General features: G+C 33.9%; 3 protein-coding genes across 3 annotated transcripts; 1 reads left to right on the plus strand and 2 right to left on the minus strand.

Moving 5' to 3' along the window:
• Nucleotides 1-1,241: 1,241 nt before the first annotated feature.
• Nucleotides 1,242-5,761, minus strand: LOC132635378 (plastidal glycolate/glycerate translocator 1, chloroplastic-like). Its single transcript, XM_060351748.1, has 8 exons — nucleotides 5,347-5,761; nucleotides 4,732-5,047; nucleotides 3,897-4,158; nucleotides 3,682-3,797; nucleotides 2,806-2,915; nucleotides 2,267-2,444; nucleotides 2,029-2,158; nucleotides 1,242-1,732 (listed from the first exon to the last, which is right to left on the minus strand). Exons 1-8 carry the CDS (start codon nucleotides 5,623-5,625, stop codon nucleotides 1,582-1,584), a joined length of 1,542 nt encoding a protein of 513 aa, XP_060207731.1. The 5' UTR covers nucleotides 5,626-5,761; the 3' UTR covers nucleotides 1,242-1,581.
• Nucleotides 5,762-5,911: 150 nt separating this feature from the next.
• On the plus strand, nucleotides 5,912-10,750 carry LOC132635381 (uncharacterized). Its single transcript, XM_060351749.1, has 6 exons — nucleotides 5,912-6,080; nucleotides 7,873-8,033; nucleotides 8,432-8,555; nucleotides 8,625-8,938; nucleotides 9,960-10,086; nucleotides 10,178-10,750. The coding sequence occupies exons 2-4, from the start codon at nucleotides 7,936-7,938 to the stop codon at nucleotides 8,922-8,924; spliced, it is 522 nt and encodes a 173-aa protein (XP_060207732.1). The 5' UTR covers nucleotides 5,912-6,080; nucleotides 7,873-7,935; the 3' UTR covers nucleotides 8,925-8,938; nucleotides 9,960-10,086; nucleotides 10,178-10,750.
• Nucleotides 10,751-13,362: 2,612 nt separating this feature from the next.
• On the minus strand, nucleotides 13,363-17,643 carry LOC132635383 (4-coumarate--CoA ligase-like 6). The gene is made up of 6 exons (XM_060351752.1): nucleotides 16,364-17,643; nucleotides 15,705-15,894; nucleotides 15,189-15,334; nucleotides 14,862-14,929; nucleotides 13,922-14,024; nucleotides 13,363-13,769 (listed from the first exon to the last, which is right to left on the minus strand). Exons 1-6 carry the CDS (start codon nucleotides 17,447-17,449, stop codon nucleotides 13,656-13,658), a joined length of 1,707 nt encoding a protein of 568 aa, XP_060207735.1. The 5' UTR covers nucleotides 17,450-17,643; the 3' UTR covers nucleotides 13,363-13,655.
• Between the last annotated feature and the right edge of the window lie 617 nt (nucleotides 17,644-18,260).

Raw genomic sequence — 18,260 nt, forward strand, 5'->3', positions numbered from 1 at the left:
GGATTTCTCCAATTTTACTTAAGCAAGTATTACCTCAGATGTTGTATTGTATGATAAGAAATAACCAGCATTTGATGCCTTTTAGGGAAGTAAAAAGAACTAGTATTGATTTTACACCATAATCCTTCGTAGTATTTCTAACATCACTTCACATAAAATTTCACTAGCTCTAATTACCACCCAATTAGGAATAAACAATGAATAAGCACACTTTAACCGAGCTAACATCAACAGTGGCATATGCAGGATTCTTCATAGGGGTGTCAACATTTAAACAAGAGAACATATGAACAAATTAGAGGGACGAATGAACGTTAGAGTTTTAAGTTTAGCTTGGCTAATCCAGTTCAAACTTGGGTTTCAAGTAATTTAATGTCAAAGACAATTATGCAAAAGTTAACCTTAGGTTGATCGGTTTATTTGATCCTTAGGGCCTAGAGGTAAGATTTTGGGGGTTCCACTACTAAAGAGCATGCTATATTTTAACAATTACAATTTTTTTATTTTTTTATTTTAAAAAAAAAGCTAATTCGCTGCGAACAGATTTGAACTTTGGGTCATCGCTACATAGGAGATACGCCTAACCAATAGGCCATGGAGCATTTTGTGGTAAGCGGTGTCACTTTAGAATAAATGTAATGATAGTCTATTTTTCAGACTAGTATATATATACATAAATATTAATTAAAGGTTACAACGAAGCAGTGCCGGACGACACTCCTTACTCTAAGGTGTGTCCGCCCTTGAACATCAACGAATATAGAAACAAAAAGAGAGACCTCTGATTACCACTCAATTAGGAATCAAAAATGAATAAGCACACCTTAACCAAGCTAACATCAACGATTATAGAAACGAAAAGACAGAACACAAATATTCACTCATGCAAACTAGAGAAAAGAAATATTCACTCCGCTACAAAAAGACTAACAATAGTACTATTCGAGAAGTTCTTTTAAGAATTTTTTAACTGAATTCTTGTGATCAGCAAAAAGCAAGGTGGGAAGTAGAACTTACGGAAGAATGCATTTGACATTGAGCAGAGTCAAAGCCTCAGTGGTTGCCGGAGTTGGGTTCTTTGACTCAAACTGAGTAATCACTTCAAGTTTACTTAACAATAACTGGAAAGCTCTCATGTCTTTTTTCAGATTATCCTTATACTGGACGAACATTGCATATACCATGAAATTTACAACAATCCCAGTTCATTCCAGAACAATTTATGACTTGCAAGATCATAATGCATTTGAGTATCATTTTATTCCAGCTGTGCTTACTTTCATCATAGAAGTAGCAATTCTTGTCAATTTACAAGAAACAACTTTACAACAAAAAGAATTGCAATGGATATGCGCCTCTAAACACATCCTAAGTAAACCAAAAACTAGATAGATCCCCAAGAGTGATCGAGAAACAAGGAAAACTTAACTTTATAAACATCTTGCATCTAGAGGCCGAACATTGTGAAGAAGCAGCAAGTCTCCCATTGCCTTCTGAACCTTAACTGGAAAGATTTTGCTGGCATCTTCCAACAAAATGATGGAAATGGTATGAAGAAAGATGAATGTGGAGACAGCCAGTTTAGCCGACAATTGCCAGTAGGCTCTGTCGTACTGCTGGAATGGAGCATATAAGAGAGCCAAATATACCAGTCAGGGCATATGCTATAGCGCAGAATGGAAGAGCTTCAGGTTCCTTTGCTGACAAAGCTGCTGTTCCGAGCCCATGAGCACTTAAAGCAGGAGAAAAATAGTCATTGAGTTATGCAGCTTGGATCTTCTTCTATGTAAATTTTTCAATACATAGTTTTTCTCAAACATAAAAATCGATCTTCAATTGATTAAAAGATGGTTTTGCCAATTAAACTCAAAATTGTTGATTCTAAAGGAGGAAAAGCTGTTATCACTAACTGAGGTAGCAAAAGCCAATCTTTATAGCTCTTTTAATTGTCATTTGAAGCATTTTAGGTAATTCTTAAAAAGAGTAAATGGCTAAGATTTCTATCTGCAAAATGAAAATGGCTACTACCTTGATGCAGTTGCAATTCCTCGAGCAATAGGATCATTGAACCCAAGTTTATCCAGCACTGCTTGAACAAAATTTGCTCCCACCAGCCCAGTTAGTACAACGACAGCTGCTGTTAGAGATGAATTCACGCCTGAATATCACACATTTAAGAAGGTTTAGCATCTTTTTCACTCTACTCCAGATAATCCATGATTAATCAAGCTTTCAGAGACAAGATCATAAAGGAGATGTTCCTGACCTTCAAAGAGAGAAACAATGCTGAGAGCTAGTGCGACAGTTATGCATCGTGGTAGGATTGATATAGTTAAATTTGGCTCCAACCCAATCAGCCGTCCAATGAGAGCAGTTGAATATAGTGAAAATAGCGTGGATATAATGACAGAGGTGAAAATCTCAGCAGCATGCCGTTTAACAAGCTGAGAGTAGGATACACATAATTAGAATAAGCAAATGACAGGGACAGTGAGAAACTAAAAGACCGTGGAATCCTCTGAAGTCAGGAAGGTGAGATAAAAGGAAAAAGTTTATGTTTGTACGAAAAGTGCAGGACAAGGAAAACAACTCCAAAAAATGAATCAACCACTCGGTTTTGAATTGCATTGTTCTTTTATCTTTTATGTCACTAGTAATTTGCTCTTTTTTCTTGTTTTGTTCCATGCTTGTGCCATATACATCCCTCATCAGTCACCAGCAAACAATAAAATTCCTCTATAACTTAGAAATTACTTAAAGTTTCTATCCTGTTAGCAGCCTTAGTTGCACTTCACTTTTAGTTACCTTTCTCTGCTTGAACATTGAAAAGGCAAAGGAGATGATGACTGATCCCAAAAATCCCATCAGAATGTCACCTGCTCCAGGATTAGATGCGGCCTTTGTAAGATAATCCCCTGAATAAATAAGCAAGATAAAAGTACAAATTTGATTAGCTAGCAAATAATGTTGTTCAGCAAGTTCGGAATTTCATGCCCCTAAGGCTGATGTATTACACAAGTAAATTAACGGGCAGCGACTGTAACATCTTACTATGCATGTAGAATGACCATTAAAGTAACTGTTAATGAAAATTTTGATCATTTGAACACTAAATTAATGTAAAAGGCCTTGAGAATATCAAAGCAAAAGTGTCTTGGTCTCAAAACATATTATAACAAGTGACTTTTTAAAATATACAGTCTTTTGGCCTTTGTCTGTTAGCATATCACATGATGACTAACCTTAAATAACTTGAGTTTGGATAAAATTGGAAGATTAGAGAACATGAATTTTAATGTGAATGAATTTTTGAGAAATTGGAAGATTAGTTTCCGGTTACATTCAAGATCCCCATTCTCTAATCTTCTAATGGATGCTTATTCATAGAATGTGAATTTTATTATTTTCCAATTTGAGCCAGTGACCAACGGTTCAGAAAGTTGAACAAAAGGACCTTTAATGTGAATGCAGCAGTTATATCTTGCAATTCCATGAGTTTCTTCCAGATCACAAGCCTAAGGCCAATGAAGAAACACAAATCACAGACCATTTCAACTTTTATGGGCAGTCCTACTAAGTCGAAATGTCCAATCTAAGTTGACATAGTTGTAGTCAACTTTTATATTACCAATGTAAGAATAAGAAAGTAAATAAATTATAAAATAAAAGCAAGATCTTCACCAAGAACTAGATCAAGGCCAGACTTTGAAAGGTACCCAAAAGCAATTGCTGCAAGATCTGCAGAGACTGCACAGCAGATAATTGGATGGAAAACCTTCTTTATAGCCGACGGAAGCCTGAGAATATAAACCTTATGAATGTACACACCAGATTAATAAGAAAAAGAGAGTTTCCATGATAAACTGAAAAGTAGAATTATTCATGCTGAATCATACCCTGATCCAACTAGGTAGCCTAATACAGTAGATGAAAGTAGAAAGGGTAGGCATGTTCTAGCACTTGTTCCCAATGCTGTTGGATAGTAAAGTGCACCAACAAATGACGCCAAAAAGATCACACCCCAAGTCCACACCTCCAAAGAAGAAAAGGGAGAAGGCTTTGACATGGGTTCAGCAGCTATCATCTCGGTTTTTACCATTTTCCTCACGGATATAGCTGTGAAACCTGCAACACAAAGAGAAGCCAACCAGCCTCCAACTGCAGAGAAGTCAAAATCAGTTACGCTCTGTTGGCACTAGGAAAGAGACTTACATAGAGGGAGAGACGAAAAGGAAGGAAGCTGCATTTTTTTTTTTAATAATATTTCTATTCCGTATATCACTTTTTTAAATAATAACGTAAGCTTATTCTTTTAACTGCTGGTGCAAGGCATTATGAAACGTCGGGACACGATAAAATCTATCCAAACGGTATATTCATCAAGACAACACAGTATAATACAATGCAATACGATACAATAGATTATGAAACAATATGTAACAACCATTTGAACAAGCTGTAGGGATAACTTGTCGAGCAACTAACAATATGTTAGCGTACAAGTTAGTAGAAACATGCTCAACTCTAAACGGGTATCACTAAGTTCAATGTCCAAAAAACTTTGTTTATTTCATACGAAGATATTCAGTTTTGAGTAATTAATACTGTAGCATTTTCTTATACACACTAGCTTAAAGTGTGATCATTATTTAGCAAAGCAAGGGCCTCTGAAGCTAAATAGCCATCAAACCAAAAGCTTTGCAAATTAATCGGATAGCTAAGATACGGTACCTAGTATGAAACATATCTTGGCCCCAGAAGCTGCAGGAATATCCTTGACAGCAAGAGGGAGAACAACCAAAGAAGGTACATAAAACAAAGGAAGCCATCTCTGGATAAACAAAAATGCAGGCTCAAAAAAGTTCATCAATCCTGCTGCAGCCTTAGGAACAATGGAATCAAGAATCATTAGAACAGTAAATGTACAAAACATTCCAAATAGAGCACTTGGGAACTTAATAGCAGCAATCACAAATGCTTTCTTTAACAACTTATCCATAGCCAGTATGAGTCCAAGTGATACTAGTAAATGCAATGTTCCAAACACCTACAACAAAACAAACACCCACAAACATCAAAACTCAAGCTATTCATAGCCTGTTTGGCTGAGCTTCTGCCAAGCCAAAAATGCTTATTTTATAAAATTGAGGTGTTTGATCAAGTTTTGAGGGAAAATATACGTGCTTCATAGTAGCAACAGAAACTGCTTTTCAAAAGCTAAAAAAAAGTAGTTTTTCCCAGCTCTAATATTAACAAAAGTATTTTTCAAATTGATTAGTCAAACGCGAACTGTAATTACTTTTCAAGATTTCATAACATCAAAGAGGAAAAGATTCAATTTTTTGCCTTGTTTGATAACCCTGAGGAGGTAATACTACTGTCTGATCCCATGGATCTAACATGAAACCTTCTACTAGAGTGATTTCTCTTGACACCCATTTCTTGGGATTGCGAATTTTCGACGAAATTTCTCTTAATAGGGACACCATTAGAGCTCAAACTGGATTCTTGAGAAAGGATTCTAAGTGGGGTTTGTAAAGATTTGAGCTTTATTTGAGAAAGAGTTGTTGAGTAATGAAGATTGGGAAAAAATAAACTTCTTGGAACAGCTGAAGCTGTTGCCATATTGATTCTTGGAAAGAAGAGAATGTAGTTGGTAAATGTGGAGCCATTTTTTGAAATGGGAAGTTGAGAAATTTGTGTGGATGTGAGAAAAGAGAAGATGATCAAATCTTATTCCTTTCAAGTATTCCTCCATCATTACTTTACTTTACTACTATTTAGAAGTATCAGTTGGGGACATGCCTATATGACGACCAAGGGTATTCTTGTAATTTCAACAACCACTAAATGGTAAAGTCAGCCTCAGCATTTCCAGAAGGCTCCTCTTCTTCACCTGCCCCTTCTAATATTTTCCTGAACTTTCTCACAAAATCCATCTCTACCAACAAATTTATATCATCCAAAAATCTCTATCAGCAAATCTCTGTCATCAAAAATCAACAAGCAGCTCTATCAACAAACTTTATCAGCCTGTTCATGTTCTCTTCACTTTCAAATTAGGAGTGAATGATTATCAGGTGAGATCTTTCTTCACCTTCCTAAATGATTTGATAAATCGTCCTAATAGAAAACCACGGCAAACTGTCATTAGTCTTTAACCGTAAGAAGGACATGGACTCGGTTTCTAACTATTTATGCCCTTACTGACAGGAACAAAGTGTCAATAATTAGAGATAGAGAATAACAGAAATTTGCTTCTTAAAAGGATGATCGTTTCCATATCTTTCTCCAAACTCTCTATCAAACAACAGTGGAAGCTAAAAGCAAATGGTTTCGTGCATCACTATTTTTACTGGTGAAATTTAGTGATTCAATCGTTTTCTTCATTTGTTCTCACTGGGACAAAAATTAAAAAAAAAAAAAAAAAAAAAAAAGGGAAAAAGGAAATCATACCTGAAATGGCGATAGCCAGCTGAGAAGTGAAAAAATAGCATTAAATTGATGAAGAATGCATATGGACCAAAAATCGGGAATGCCAATATAATCGGAAAATTGAAAGAGGGGATGAGGCTCAAGAACAATCCAGAAGCAGTTGTCTGCTAAAGGAAGAACAAAGAGTATTTGCTGGAATACCAAAAATATCCTTAATTCATATCACTGAAATTACTATTATATCCTTGGTCGTCCATCTCTTCAAGTACAATATTTAATTTTTTTTTATTACTCTTCATGTTCTCTTCAATTTCACTTTTTTCGTGGCTTTTGAAGGAAAGATTAATAAACTTTAGGTGAAACAAATTATTGTTGTAATTCTATTTCTATCGATGCCTACTTTTGAATAGTGTTTATGTTGTGTCAAGTACATAATAGTGTCAATGTTGTCTGAATTTTGCCATTACTATAAATTTGAAACTTTCAATCACAAATGCTTATGTCAATAAGTTCTACGTTTGATCTTATTTGTTGCAGGTTTGAGTCTATGTTGCAGTAATTTTGTACATATGCAGGTTCAGTTTGTTTGATTTAAGTAAGTGTCACTCTTCTGCATTGTTAGATTATCGTCTAATTGCTTCTTCAATTTATTTTGTTGTTATAATTATGGCATTTGCCTGTGTCTTTATTTGTTGTTTATTTACTTTGAATATAGAAAATATGTATTGTACATTTGTTTGAGTTGTTTTGTTAAAATTATCATTCATTAAAGTCTCTTTACTGAAAAATATTACTAAAATTGCAGCAATGTCAGACCATAAATGTAAAAAAGATCAAACTTCTAAAACCATAAATGCTAAAAAAAAATGATACGCAACGAGAGTTATATAAGGTTATGGCACCTGAAAAAAAGGAAGCATGTTTAGCTCGACGACGGGAGTTATATAAACTTATGGCACCTGAAAAAAAAGGAGGCATGTTTAGCTAGACGAGACATTTGTTCTGATGACTTCTTATTCGGAGATTATTTGTTGGATATTTTTTTGCAAAACTCTCGGGTCTCACTGCATAATGGAGTTTGTGTTGTTTTCTACAGAAAAGAAATAATATATTTCAAAATTGAAAAGAAAATCCTATTTTTCTTTTTGGTGTAAAAAGGAATTAGTATTTAGGTTCATCTGTTGGCTCACTAGAATAACCTATCTAAGTTTGATTATCTTGTAACCTTTTTAATTCCCTTCATTAAATAGAAAAAAAAGGGGACATAATTGAGCTTTTAAAATGATCTATCTTCATTTTGATTATAATAAGCTGGGTCAGGACTTATCTTTTTATGTGTCAGCACATTAGGATGACCATTCTTGATCACCTACATGTGAGGTTCTTTGCAACTATTTTTTCACTCAACAAAAACTAAATCAATTTATCAATTTACAGGGACAAATATTCTATATCGACGGTCAACTTTCCTTGATAAATAAAGACCAACATTTCTGCTCCATGGCGTGCTCGGATTGTAAAATGTCATTTTTAAGAACTGCTTCACCAAGGCCAATCTACTGTATCCAATGCGAAAGATCCACTCAACTTATTCCCAGGTATTACTGATAAACATAGCATCGACAAATATTCAACTTTTAAAGAAATACTGAAAGATGTTTACACTTACATTACTCAACTCAACCGTTGAAACTACTATAAAACTACTGCACTATCATAGTTCACATAAAAATAAAATAAGAGGAGGATCTTATAACATAGATTATATCATACAATAGAGACATATAATTACCATTTATATATATGAAGTTTTAAAGATTATACTACCCTACGAATTTAAAGATTATCACATTTTAGTCTTCGGATATGATCGTTCAAATGATGTTTACACATGTTCGAGGAGTCTTATTAGTGCATAAAAACACATGATTAACACATGTTGGGCCCGTGCTACCACTTATTAAACTTCAAATTGTTTTTTATAACTTTATGACAGAATCCAATTTGAAGTTAAGGTCACGGATCACACTGGTAGCACAGTAGCCTCCATCTCGGATCAATCAGCAACAAAGATGTTGAACCTCACTATACAAGAGATTTATGACATCTGTCATGCACAGGTATTTTATATCATGCAATTTATAAACTTATGACAATCATCATGACTAACTAAATTTTTCTCGCTGTAGAGAAAAACACTACTTCTTGACAATGCGCATAAACAATTAGGATCAAAGACTTTCAGAATCCAAATGAAAAGATTATTTTCCAAAAATCAAGACAGGCTAGCTATCACAAATTATGAGGAAAAAGAGCCTACCAACCAACCATTACCAACTGCACCAATGACCAACACTGTTGAAGCAAGCAAGCGCAAGGCTATGGACATTGGCTTTGACCGAACACATCAGCAGAACCTGCCCACCAAAGACAGACCTTCCAGCACTAGACAGAAGACAGAAAGCAAGACTTCTCTCAAAAGGGAGTGAAAGCTACTGGAAATGTAAGTCTTACAATTTCACGCATAACTGAATCTTCTCCTTACTTATTACCATTATTAAAGTTACCATCTCATAGAATCTTCTCTAGCTTACGTTACAAATATCACTTCTCTGTTTGAAGTTGCTATTACCGACATTTACTTATTTACTTGCCAATTGACTTACATAACATCTGTAGTATTTATAATGTCTTATTTTTAGATTTATCATTAGTTTTTGGTATACCATTGCTAAGTACAAACCTCGCATGTTGATGGCGATAAGTGTAGACATACCATAAAAGTTGGAACTTACATTGTAGAATCTAGAGTACAACTGTATAATATCATAAAAAACTGTTGAATTACCATAGTGATATTATGCGGTTTTCATTTTTGTTATCCACTGATTCTGCAGCCAAGAAACAACACATGTTCGATATATCTTCTTCTTGACATTAAATTGAGTAGGCATTTGGCCATGAACACCAAATATTTTTCACTTTATTTGGAACTTTTACATTGAAATTGAACTTGGAATTGTGAATGAAGTTGTTTTCCAAAATATAGTAAAAACAACACTTTAATTTTAAAGCTGCAATTTTTCTTTGCTCATTTGATTTGTTTGCATGTCATATATTATGGTGTGTATTACTTCTTGCTGAATTATGCATCACATGTTATTCTTCTGACTCCACATCTTATAGAAAAAGTCTAGACGGGTTGCTGCTCTTCCATGTCCAATCAACTTTACATTTACCATTTTCCAATTCCATATACTGAGATGGTCTTACACTATTGTTGGAATCATGCTATTTCTGGAAATTACTGCTGCTATGGTAAACTCATGCTATTTCTGTATGTATTCCTACTAATACAAAACAACTGTGTTATCTCTAGGAAAAAAAATGCTTTCTTCATATCTCTAAACCACTTTTGTCTAATGCTGATCTATCAATTGGAGTGACTAATACAACCCTTTGGTTTTTTCATTTACTTTCAACATCTACATTCCTAACCAAAGCTAGCATCATTTTGTTGTCAGGTTTTGCCAACAAATTTTTGGAGCACATCTTTTTGCCAATGCACTGTCAAACTATTATCTTTTTGCCGTAAGACTGCCTTTTTGAAAAGCTACATCAACCATATGTGACGCCCCATACTTTAAAAAGGTACATGACATAGCTAGCTGAACTGCACTACTACACTCTCTACATCCATCACTTCAAAACTTGCACTAATTTTAACAACAAATTTCTACAGGTATTTTGTCAACCATGGCGTCCACAGCTACAACATGCATGATTGCTACTAAAAAATACTTTTTCTGTAAATATGTGCTATAAATGATGTACATATGACAGTGCAACTTATTGTAGTTGTCTTATACTATCTTACCGTATTACTTACGATAATCTTCTTACTGTTGGATGTTTTAAATCATCACTCTTAATTAATGTCAAAATTTCCATGTTTCTTAAATATCTTCAAGAAAGTAAGTAATCTTAATATATGACCTCCTCCCTAGATAACTTGTATTTTGTATGATCTGATTAAGGAGAATATATTTGTCAAAAAGAGTTGTTGCCAGGTTGATCAAGAAAGTAGTGTGCAACACACTTGAGTATGATGGATCATCTAAATTGAGGATAATGCCAGTTTGTTGTACAGGCCCATACATTGATTTAGTTCCATAGCAACAAGATCACTCAACCGTAATGTTGATTCTTTTTTTTAAGTCTAAGGTCTGTTTCAGTTTTGTAAATGTACTATCTTCCACAGTTTCTCAAACAAGCAAATTATAAAGAACGGGCACAGTTTGTGCCTTTGCGTATCTACACTTTTCACAGGTTCTTTCCATCTTTTTCAACAAACATTCCTTTACAATTTCAGTCCTTTTTCTCTTGACAAGATTATTGTCGTTAATGAGTATGTTTTTTCATCTTATTCTTATTATTTTGTGATTTATGTATTCTGGGGCTCTTTATTCTTGATTTTTAATTTGCATGTGATCATTCATAGAGTTGATTCTTGGATAATAGATTTCAAGATTGAGTATTGGTTAATTAAAGCTTGAAAATTGAACAAAGTGTTATTTGTTTTCAATGGAAATCAATTGCATTAGCATCGGAAGAAATATTTAGTTTTTGAGCTCCACTTTGTTTAATTACGAAACCTTGGTTGATGAGTTTGACCTGTAATATTATGTTTATCTAACTATCATTTCTCATTAGATGCTTCAATACATAAATTTTTACAGTTATATGCAATTACATATATATATAAATACACTATAATTTAAAATGTTGGGCCCGTGCGCAGCACGGGCATACACCCTCTAGTACAATAAACAAGAGTGACGTTTTTGTCGCTTACAAGATTATAGTCAGTTTTGTTCGTTGCCTCTTTTGTCTGTATTGAACTTATTCAATTTATTTTTGGAAAAAGATGCAAATATAACTTTCTATCTTTACGACTTGATAAAAGTGTGGTGCACATATATCTATACAAATGGTGTAAATATATCATTTTCCTTAATAGTTTTTTAAAAAAAAAAATATGTCATTTAGCTTTTTTTAATTGAAAATGTCATGTAGCTTTAAAAAAATAAGTCTACCCATTCTTTTAAAACCACGTGGTAATTTTTCTTTGGTGGATCAGGTTTGGTTCTTTTAAATAAGTGGGTAATTTTTATTTTTTTTAAAGCCAAGGCGATATTTTTTTAAAACGAACCAAACAACCATTAAAAAAAAAATTGCCTCGTGGTTTTAAAAAAATGGAAGACTTTTTTGTTTAAAGCCACGTGACATATTCTTAATTTAAAAATAAGATAAATGATTTTTTTTTAAAATTCTATCGGCAAAAAGGATATATTTTGCACTATTTATGCAACGGTAGATATATATTTGCACCATTTGTATAACGATAGGTGTATATATATACCACTTTTTTAACGAGGGATATATCTGTTTTAAATCTTAAAATTAGGGGTATATTTGCACATTTTCCAATTTAGAAGTTCCAAAAGACACTTGGCCGACTTCTCCATAAATTTTCACCTTCCTGTGTGAGTAATTTCTCCAAAACAAAGAGAATGTAAAGTAAGAATACGTCATAAAGTAGTTGCTTATTTTGAAAATTGTTTAATAATAGAGCAACAATTTGTGTTTGGCCAACGTTCTAAAAGTGCTTTAGGGGAAAAGTTATTGGGGATTTTTTTTTTTTTTAAACAAATCAAACAACCACTAGAAAATTCTTTGCCTCGTGGCTTTTAAAAAATGGAAAGACTTTTTTGTTTAAATCCACGTGACATTTTCTTAATTTAAAAATAAGTTAAATGATTTTTTTTTTTTAGATCTGCCGGCAAAAAGGATATATTTGCACTATTTATGCAACGGCGGGAATATATTTGCACCATTTGTGTAACAGCAGGTGTATATATATACACACAACTTTTTTAACGAGAGATATATCTGTTCTAAATCGCAAAGTTGAGAGATATATTTTCACATTTGTCCTTTATATTTTATCATTTCCAATTTAGAAAAGACACTTGGCCGACTTCTCTATCAATTTTTACCTTCCTGTATGAGTAATTTCCCCAGAAAAAAGAGAATGTAAAGTAAGAATATATCATAAACTAGTTGCTTATTTTGAAAATTGTTTTCTTGATAGAGATGTTTTTTGGGAAAAATATTTTTGGAGAATAACATTTTGTATCTGGCTAATCAATTTGAAAAACACTTTTGTTAATATTAGAGCAACAATTTATGCTTGATCAAGGTTCCAAAAGTGCTTTAGGGGAATAGCTATTGTTTCAGCTTCTGAAAATAACTTCTGCTACTACTTAAAATCACGTAATTTTTTCCTAACAATTTGACCATACACCCTATCTCTCTAAAATAAACACTTTTGCCTCCCAAAAACTTGGCCAAATAAGCTATAAGTTTCTTGACAGCTTTGGAGTTATGGATCAAAATTTGAAGAATTGGTTAAGGATAAACTAATCGTAGCAGGAAGTAGCGCCATGATCCTTTAGAAATCAATAAAGGGGCAGCTCAGTACAGAGTGCACTAAGCTCGCGCTATGCAAGGAGTCTGAGAAAGAATTGGACCACATTGGGTATATCGTACTTAGTAAAGGCCTATGTATTATCCGATGAAAATAGTTGTTTTAGCAGTTACTTGACTTACATTTGGGTATGTGTTTCCATGTTTCTTTGTTGATTCATTTCACTAAGGCACAGGGCCACAGTTCTTCTTTTACTTTGCCTTTGTGGTTCTACATTCAAGGCTTACCACAAAAGTCGGCAGCCAGATTCTGTTTTTCTTTAGATCTCATTTTTTTCAACTAAGGAGTCAACATTATTGGCTCACTCAATTCCAATTTCCTTGTATGACACAGTCCAGAACACATGATAAGTAGTGTAGTTTCACTTGAGAGAGGTAAAGATAAAATTTGCTCTCAATTTCAGGCAAAAATCAGGAGATGAATATACGGGAAGAAGGGATTATTTGATACATTTTGACATCTATAAATGACAACTAGAGCTGCTGAAATCAAACAATTGAACAAATATTTGTATGTAATGCCAAGGGAAACTGTTGTTTCCCCAATATATACTTGCATCTAAAAGAAAACACAAAAAAGATATATTCATGTTTTATTGGTTTCTTCTGTATTTCACCAGTGCGCGAACTTTGTTAGGTGACTCTAGAGCTGAACAGTTGATGAAACGCCCCTACAATTTGGACGTTAATAAGTTCCTTAACTCTTTTCTAAGAATCTTTCCGGCTGCAGACCTGGGTATTGAAGCTCTAAAGTAAACCCTTCTAATCTTCTTGTATGGGGCAACCTGGTATAAAGAATACGAGCTATTAGCAATTGAGGCGCCTACAAACCTGCAATTCACGATGCACTAGCAGGGAGACAAATGATTCGCAGCCAGATGAAACAAGGGAAAAACACAAAGAACCTAATATTATAGACAGAGAAGCTGACAATTACCTGCTTAGAAACAAAGTCTATCACATCTGCTTGGGAAAGTTCACGCCCATCTCTCTTGGCGACAAATGCAACTGGAATTTCTCCAGCTTCCTCATCTCTGGCTCTAAATAACCGAATAACAACAAAGTGGATGAGTACTAGCAACCCGACCATGCTAAAAGTGGCATATAAAGAAATGATATTATGCAATCCTTTAAAGATCAGCACGGAAGTTTTGGTGATAAAGGACTAAGGAGGAATACTTTGACTGACATAGCTCCCAACATCTTCCACAAATTATGAGTAAAGGAATCCCTGAGACCGACAAATTTTACCATGCACTTGATGCTATTGCGTAATGATAACATCTTCATAAGCAATACATCTGGGCGGGCATGTTCAGAATTATAGTCTGACTCGTTTTCATTATATATTCATAGAGGAAATAAGTAAAGAAAAAGCTCCTTTTCGTATTGTTAAAGACGATTCTCATGATTATTAGGATTGTATAGACCAGTGACACTACTCACTGTAGGTTAAAAGTGATGAGAACATAACATACTACATCAGTCTAGACACCAAAAAGATGTGCAGGACTTCCAGAAATAGCCAAATTGATATTAGCAGCAAAAATAAAATGTCTTCTGTAACTCGAGCAAGAGCATCTACCACCAATTCTATTTTAAAGAAGTTCACTGTCATGGTTAACCACATGAAGGAACTATTAGATGTGATTGAAGTATAAGTTTTCCCCATTTGTGCTTCAACGAGGCATTAGATGCTGATATCCATTTTTCCATGCGAGTCACCTTTATTTTGACATTTTCCTATTTGACATCCCCTTCTTAGAAATGAAGCTCAGTATTCTAAAAATGAGATCGAAATATAAATTTATGTTCAAATTACATGTATTCTACTCTAATAGGTTTGCATCAATATCTGAAGCACCGGTCAAGCTTACCCTGTTACTGCAGCATCAATGATGTCTGGATGTGAGACTAATACAGCTTCTAAATCAGCAGGAGCTATCTGCAAAATTATACAAAAAAAGAAAATTCATCCATCAATCTCAACAAAAATTTAAAAGAATAATTGAATTAATAAAACAAGCCTCCGTTCTCATAGTAATTCTCTGATGCTACTTAAACATGAAGCACAGATAAAAAATCGACTAATGAGTTACAACTCAGATCTATAATTATGAATATAAGATATCAGAAGCAGCATAACATGTTTCAGATCTCAGAAAATGGGCAAGAACTCCAATACAAGAAATGGAAAGATCTACCTGAAAACCCTTATATTTGATAATCTCTTTCAAACGGTCAATGACATATAGATATCCTTCTTCATCAAAATACGCAATATCACCAGTATGGAGCCAACCATTGCCATCAATCGTAGACTTGGTAGCCTCTACGTTATTCAAGTAACCTGGAAATTGAAGTGCCAAATACAAAATTCTTTTACTTGCTGTTTAGAGAGCATAAATAGTGAAGCCAAAACAAGATATACGCTTGGCACTAACTTTTCAAATCGGCTTTTGTTAAGCATTAGGTCAAGTATTTATCATAGACATCAGAGATACATAATGGTTATATGAGTAAAAAATTCACAGTTGTCAGCCAAATTATTAAAAAAAAATAAAAAATCTAAGGATGATGCATATCCACCAGAAAATCTATTACAGAATTTAGCAGCGATGGTTTAGCAGCATTTCAGTAACTTCAGATAAATAGCACCAGTAGCGTTAAAGAAACTAAGTACCTTTCAGTACACCAGTAGCGTTAAAGAAACTAAGTACCTTTCATTACACCAGGTCCACAAAGCCAGAGCTCGCCCATGCAGTTAGGAGGTAAGGGTGAACTGGTGATCCAATCCACTACTTTAGCTTGCATGTTTGGAGCTAGAAGCCCTACCGAAGAATAATTATGGAGCTTTTCAGTATTGTAACCACGTGTTGCAATACCAGTTGACTCAGTCATGCCATATCCCTGGACAACAAATTATGACATATTTTTCTGAAAAGTGAAACCAAAACATACAACAGATAATTTTGCAAACACTTCCATTTTTTTGGATAGATAATGCATTCTCCAAGTTCGCAATAATCTAACACATCTCAATTGGCTGATGGGACAGTGGAATCAGAAGAACAAACAAATATTTACTGTTGAAGGGTTCAACTGAGATAAAGAGCTTCGATGACACTCATCTAGAGCTAACATGATAGGACCCAATTCAGTTTTTTTTCTAATGCATGCTCTAAAAGATGAAAGCAAGTGATCTGATTTCATCAATAAACAAAAACGAAAAACGGAAGTTAAGCAGATCAAAGGGCTTAAGTAAAGCACTTCTACCTTGAACTAACTAGCAACTTTGTCTATTTCTAAAACGGGACCTACCTTGTCATATATAGTTTTATATGCATCCAATTGACAGTCAATGATTTAGGACACATACCTGAATGAAATCAACATTGGGGAGAGAGCGTACAAAGTCTTCAATGGATTTCGTGCTTACTGGAGCTGCCCCACATGAAACCTGTTTCAAGCTCTTCATACTGCTCCAAGCACCATCCTTTGCTCTTCTAGTCAACGCCATTAATAATGGTGGGACAATGGGGAAGTGAGTGACGCCATATTTTTCAATAGCTTTCACCATTTCATCAGCATTAAATTTTCTCATTACAACAACTGTAGTTCCCAACGATAACAATCCCATCACAAAGAGAGAAAGCCCGTACACATGAAACATCGGTACAACAGCCAAATACACATTCTCAATACTCAAATATTCGTATTGTGAAGCTTCAAACCTCACAAAAAGTTCCATCATGGCTATGAAGTTCCCATGAGTCAAGATAACACCTTTTCCCGCACCAGTAGTACCCGATGAATACAAAATTGCTGCTGTATCTTGCTGACTTATTTTAGGCTTAAAATCCCATTTGGGATTACGCGAAATCAGCTCATAAAAATCAGAACTTTCACTATAATGTGAACTAAAAACCAAAATTTCTGGCACCCCTATAACAGGAACACCTAATGTAGACAATTTATCAACTTTATCATTAATAGTAAATGCTAGCGTTACACCACAATCAAGAGCTTGTTTCTTGATCTCAAACAAACTACTAAAAGGATTCATAGTAGTTACAATTGCACCAAGACTCAAAACACTCAACAAAATAACAGGGAAATAAATGGAATTTGGTAAGAGAATTAACACAACATCACCTTGTTTAACACCCTTTTGATGAAGACCATTAGCCATAGACTTAACCATAGGATAAATCTCTGAATAGGAAATTGATATGCCAGAAATGGAATCAACAAGAGCTTTAACCCCACCATGTTTGTGAGAAAAAATAAAGGAAACAACATCAACAAAAGGGTTTTCAGGCAATTTTATAGAAGGGTATTTACTGCTATATATACCTGTTTCAACATTGTACCAAAAGGGAAATGATTTCCCATTTTGGTAATGGGTTTTAGAAGGGTTTTTCTCAACTTTACTATTGCCATGGGTTTTCAAGAATGTTGCCATTTACCACAAAAAAAAGAAAAAGGGCTAATTGCTGTTGTGTTGAAAATCAAGAAAACCCATTGTTGTATTTATAGAACAAAATCTAGGCTTTGACATCTTATTAGGTAGTAAGGGACAAACCTGTCCGATTCTTAATTTGCACTAAAAATAGTACTAAGACAAGTTTAGACAAGTCGGTACTAGAACATTATTTGTAATCTGAAGATTAGAGCGATAGAGGATACAAACACGTGGACATTTTAAATGACATTTGGATCCAAGCCACATATATTCTGCTATTTAATATATATTGATACAATTTTCTTTTAGTCTGTCCCAAAAAAAAAAAATCACTTTTCTCGTTTTATCTTTAATAAAATTTTATAGTTGTACAAATATTTATGATTTATTTTAAACTGTAAGTTTTCAAAAATCTTCATTATTTTTAAACTTTGTGCCTAATCAAACAATATCACATAGATGGTGTCACGGTGGGGAGTAACATTTGGATCGAAGCCACACATTTTGCTCTATAAAAGTTTAACAGTGACATTTGGATCTAGTGGTGGATTTAGTATGTCTTATGAGTATTAAGTAAATAAGAATATTATAACAAGTTTGTCCCTTATACTAATAATAAAATTATTATTTTATATCGAAAAATTATACTCTCTTATTTAATTGAATTATGAATCTAATCATATTCTACATTATTCACAATTTTTATGTATTTATGGCTCATTAAAAAGATTTAAAAAACACATAAATTTATTTAAGAAAAAAAAGAAGATACAGATTTAAAAGATAGTACATTCTAATGAGGTATAGATGG

Source organism: Lycium barbarum, chromosome 4, assembly GCF_019175385.1.
Source record: "Lycium barbarum isolate Lr01 chromosome 4, ASM1917538v2, whole genome shotgun sequence".
Taxonomy (NCBI): domain Eukaryota; kingdom Viridiplantae; phylum Streptophyta; class Magnoliopsida; order Solanales; family Solanaceae; genus Lycium; species Lycium barbarum.

Bases quoted from the DNA above. Each gene is read 5' to 3' on its own strand.
- LOC132635383 (XM_060351752.1), bottom strand. From the start codon at position 17,449: ATGGCAACATTCTTGAAAACCCATGGCAATAGTAAAGTTGAGAAAAAC. The intron at 15,335-15,704 runs GTACTTAGTTTC...TTCAATTTCCAG, and splicing joins TGGACCTGGTGTAATGAAAG to GTTACTTGAATAACGTAGAG. The intron at 14,930-15,188 runs GTAGATCTTTCC...ATAATTTTGCAG, and splicing joins TCAAATATAAGGGTTTTCAG to ATAGCTCCTGCTGATTTAGA.
- LOC132635378 (XM_060351748.1), bottom strand. From the start codon at position 5,625: ATGGCAACAGCTTCAGCTGTTCCAAGAAGTTTATTTTTTCCCAATCTT. The intron at 5,048-5,346 runs GCAAAAAATTGA...GTTTTGTTGTAG, and splicing joins CCTCAGGGTTATCAAACAAG to GTGTTTGGAACATTGCATTT. The intron at 4,159-4,731 runs GTACCGTATCTT...ACTTCTCTGCAG, and splicing joins CAAGATATGTTTCATACTAG to TTGGAGGCTGGTTGGCTTCT.
- LOC132635381 (XM_060351749.1), top strand. From the start codon at position 7,936: ATGGCGTGCTCGGATTGTAAAATGTCATTTTTAAGAACTGCTTCACCA. The intron at 8,034-8,431 runs GTATTACTGATA...ACTTTATGACAG, and splicing joins TCCACTCAACTTATTCCCAG to AATCCAATTTGAAGTTAAGG. The intron at 8,556-8,624 runs GTATTTTATATC...TTCTCGCTGTAG, and splicing joins ATGACATCTGTCATGCACAG to AGAAAAACACTACTTCTTGA.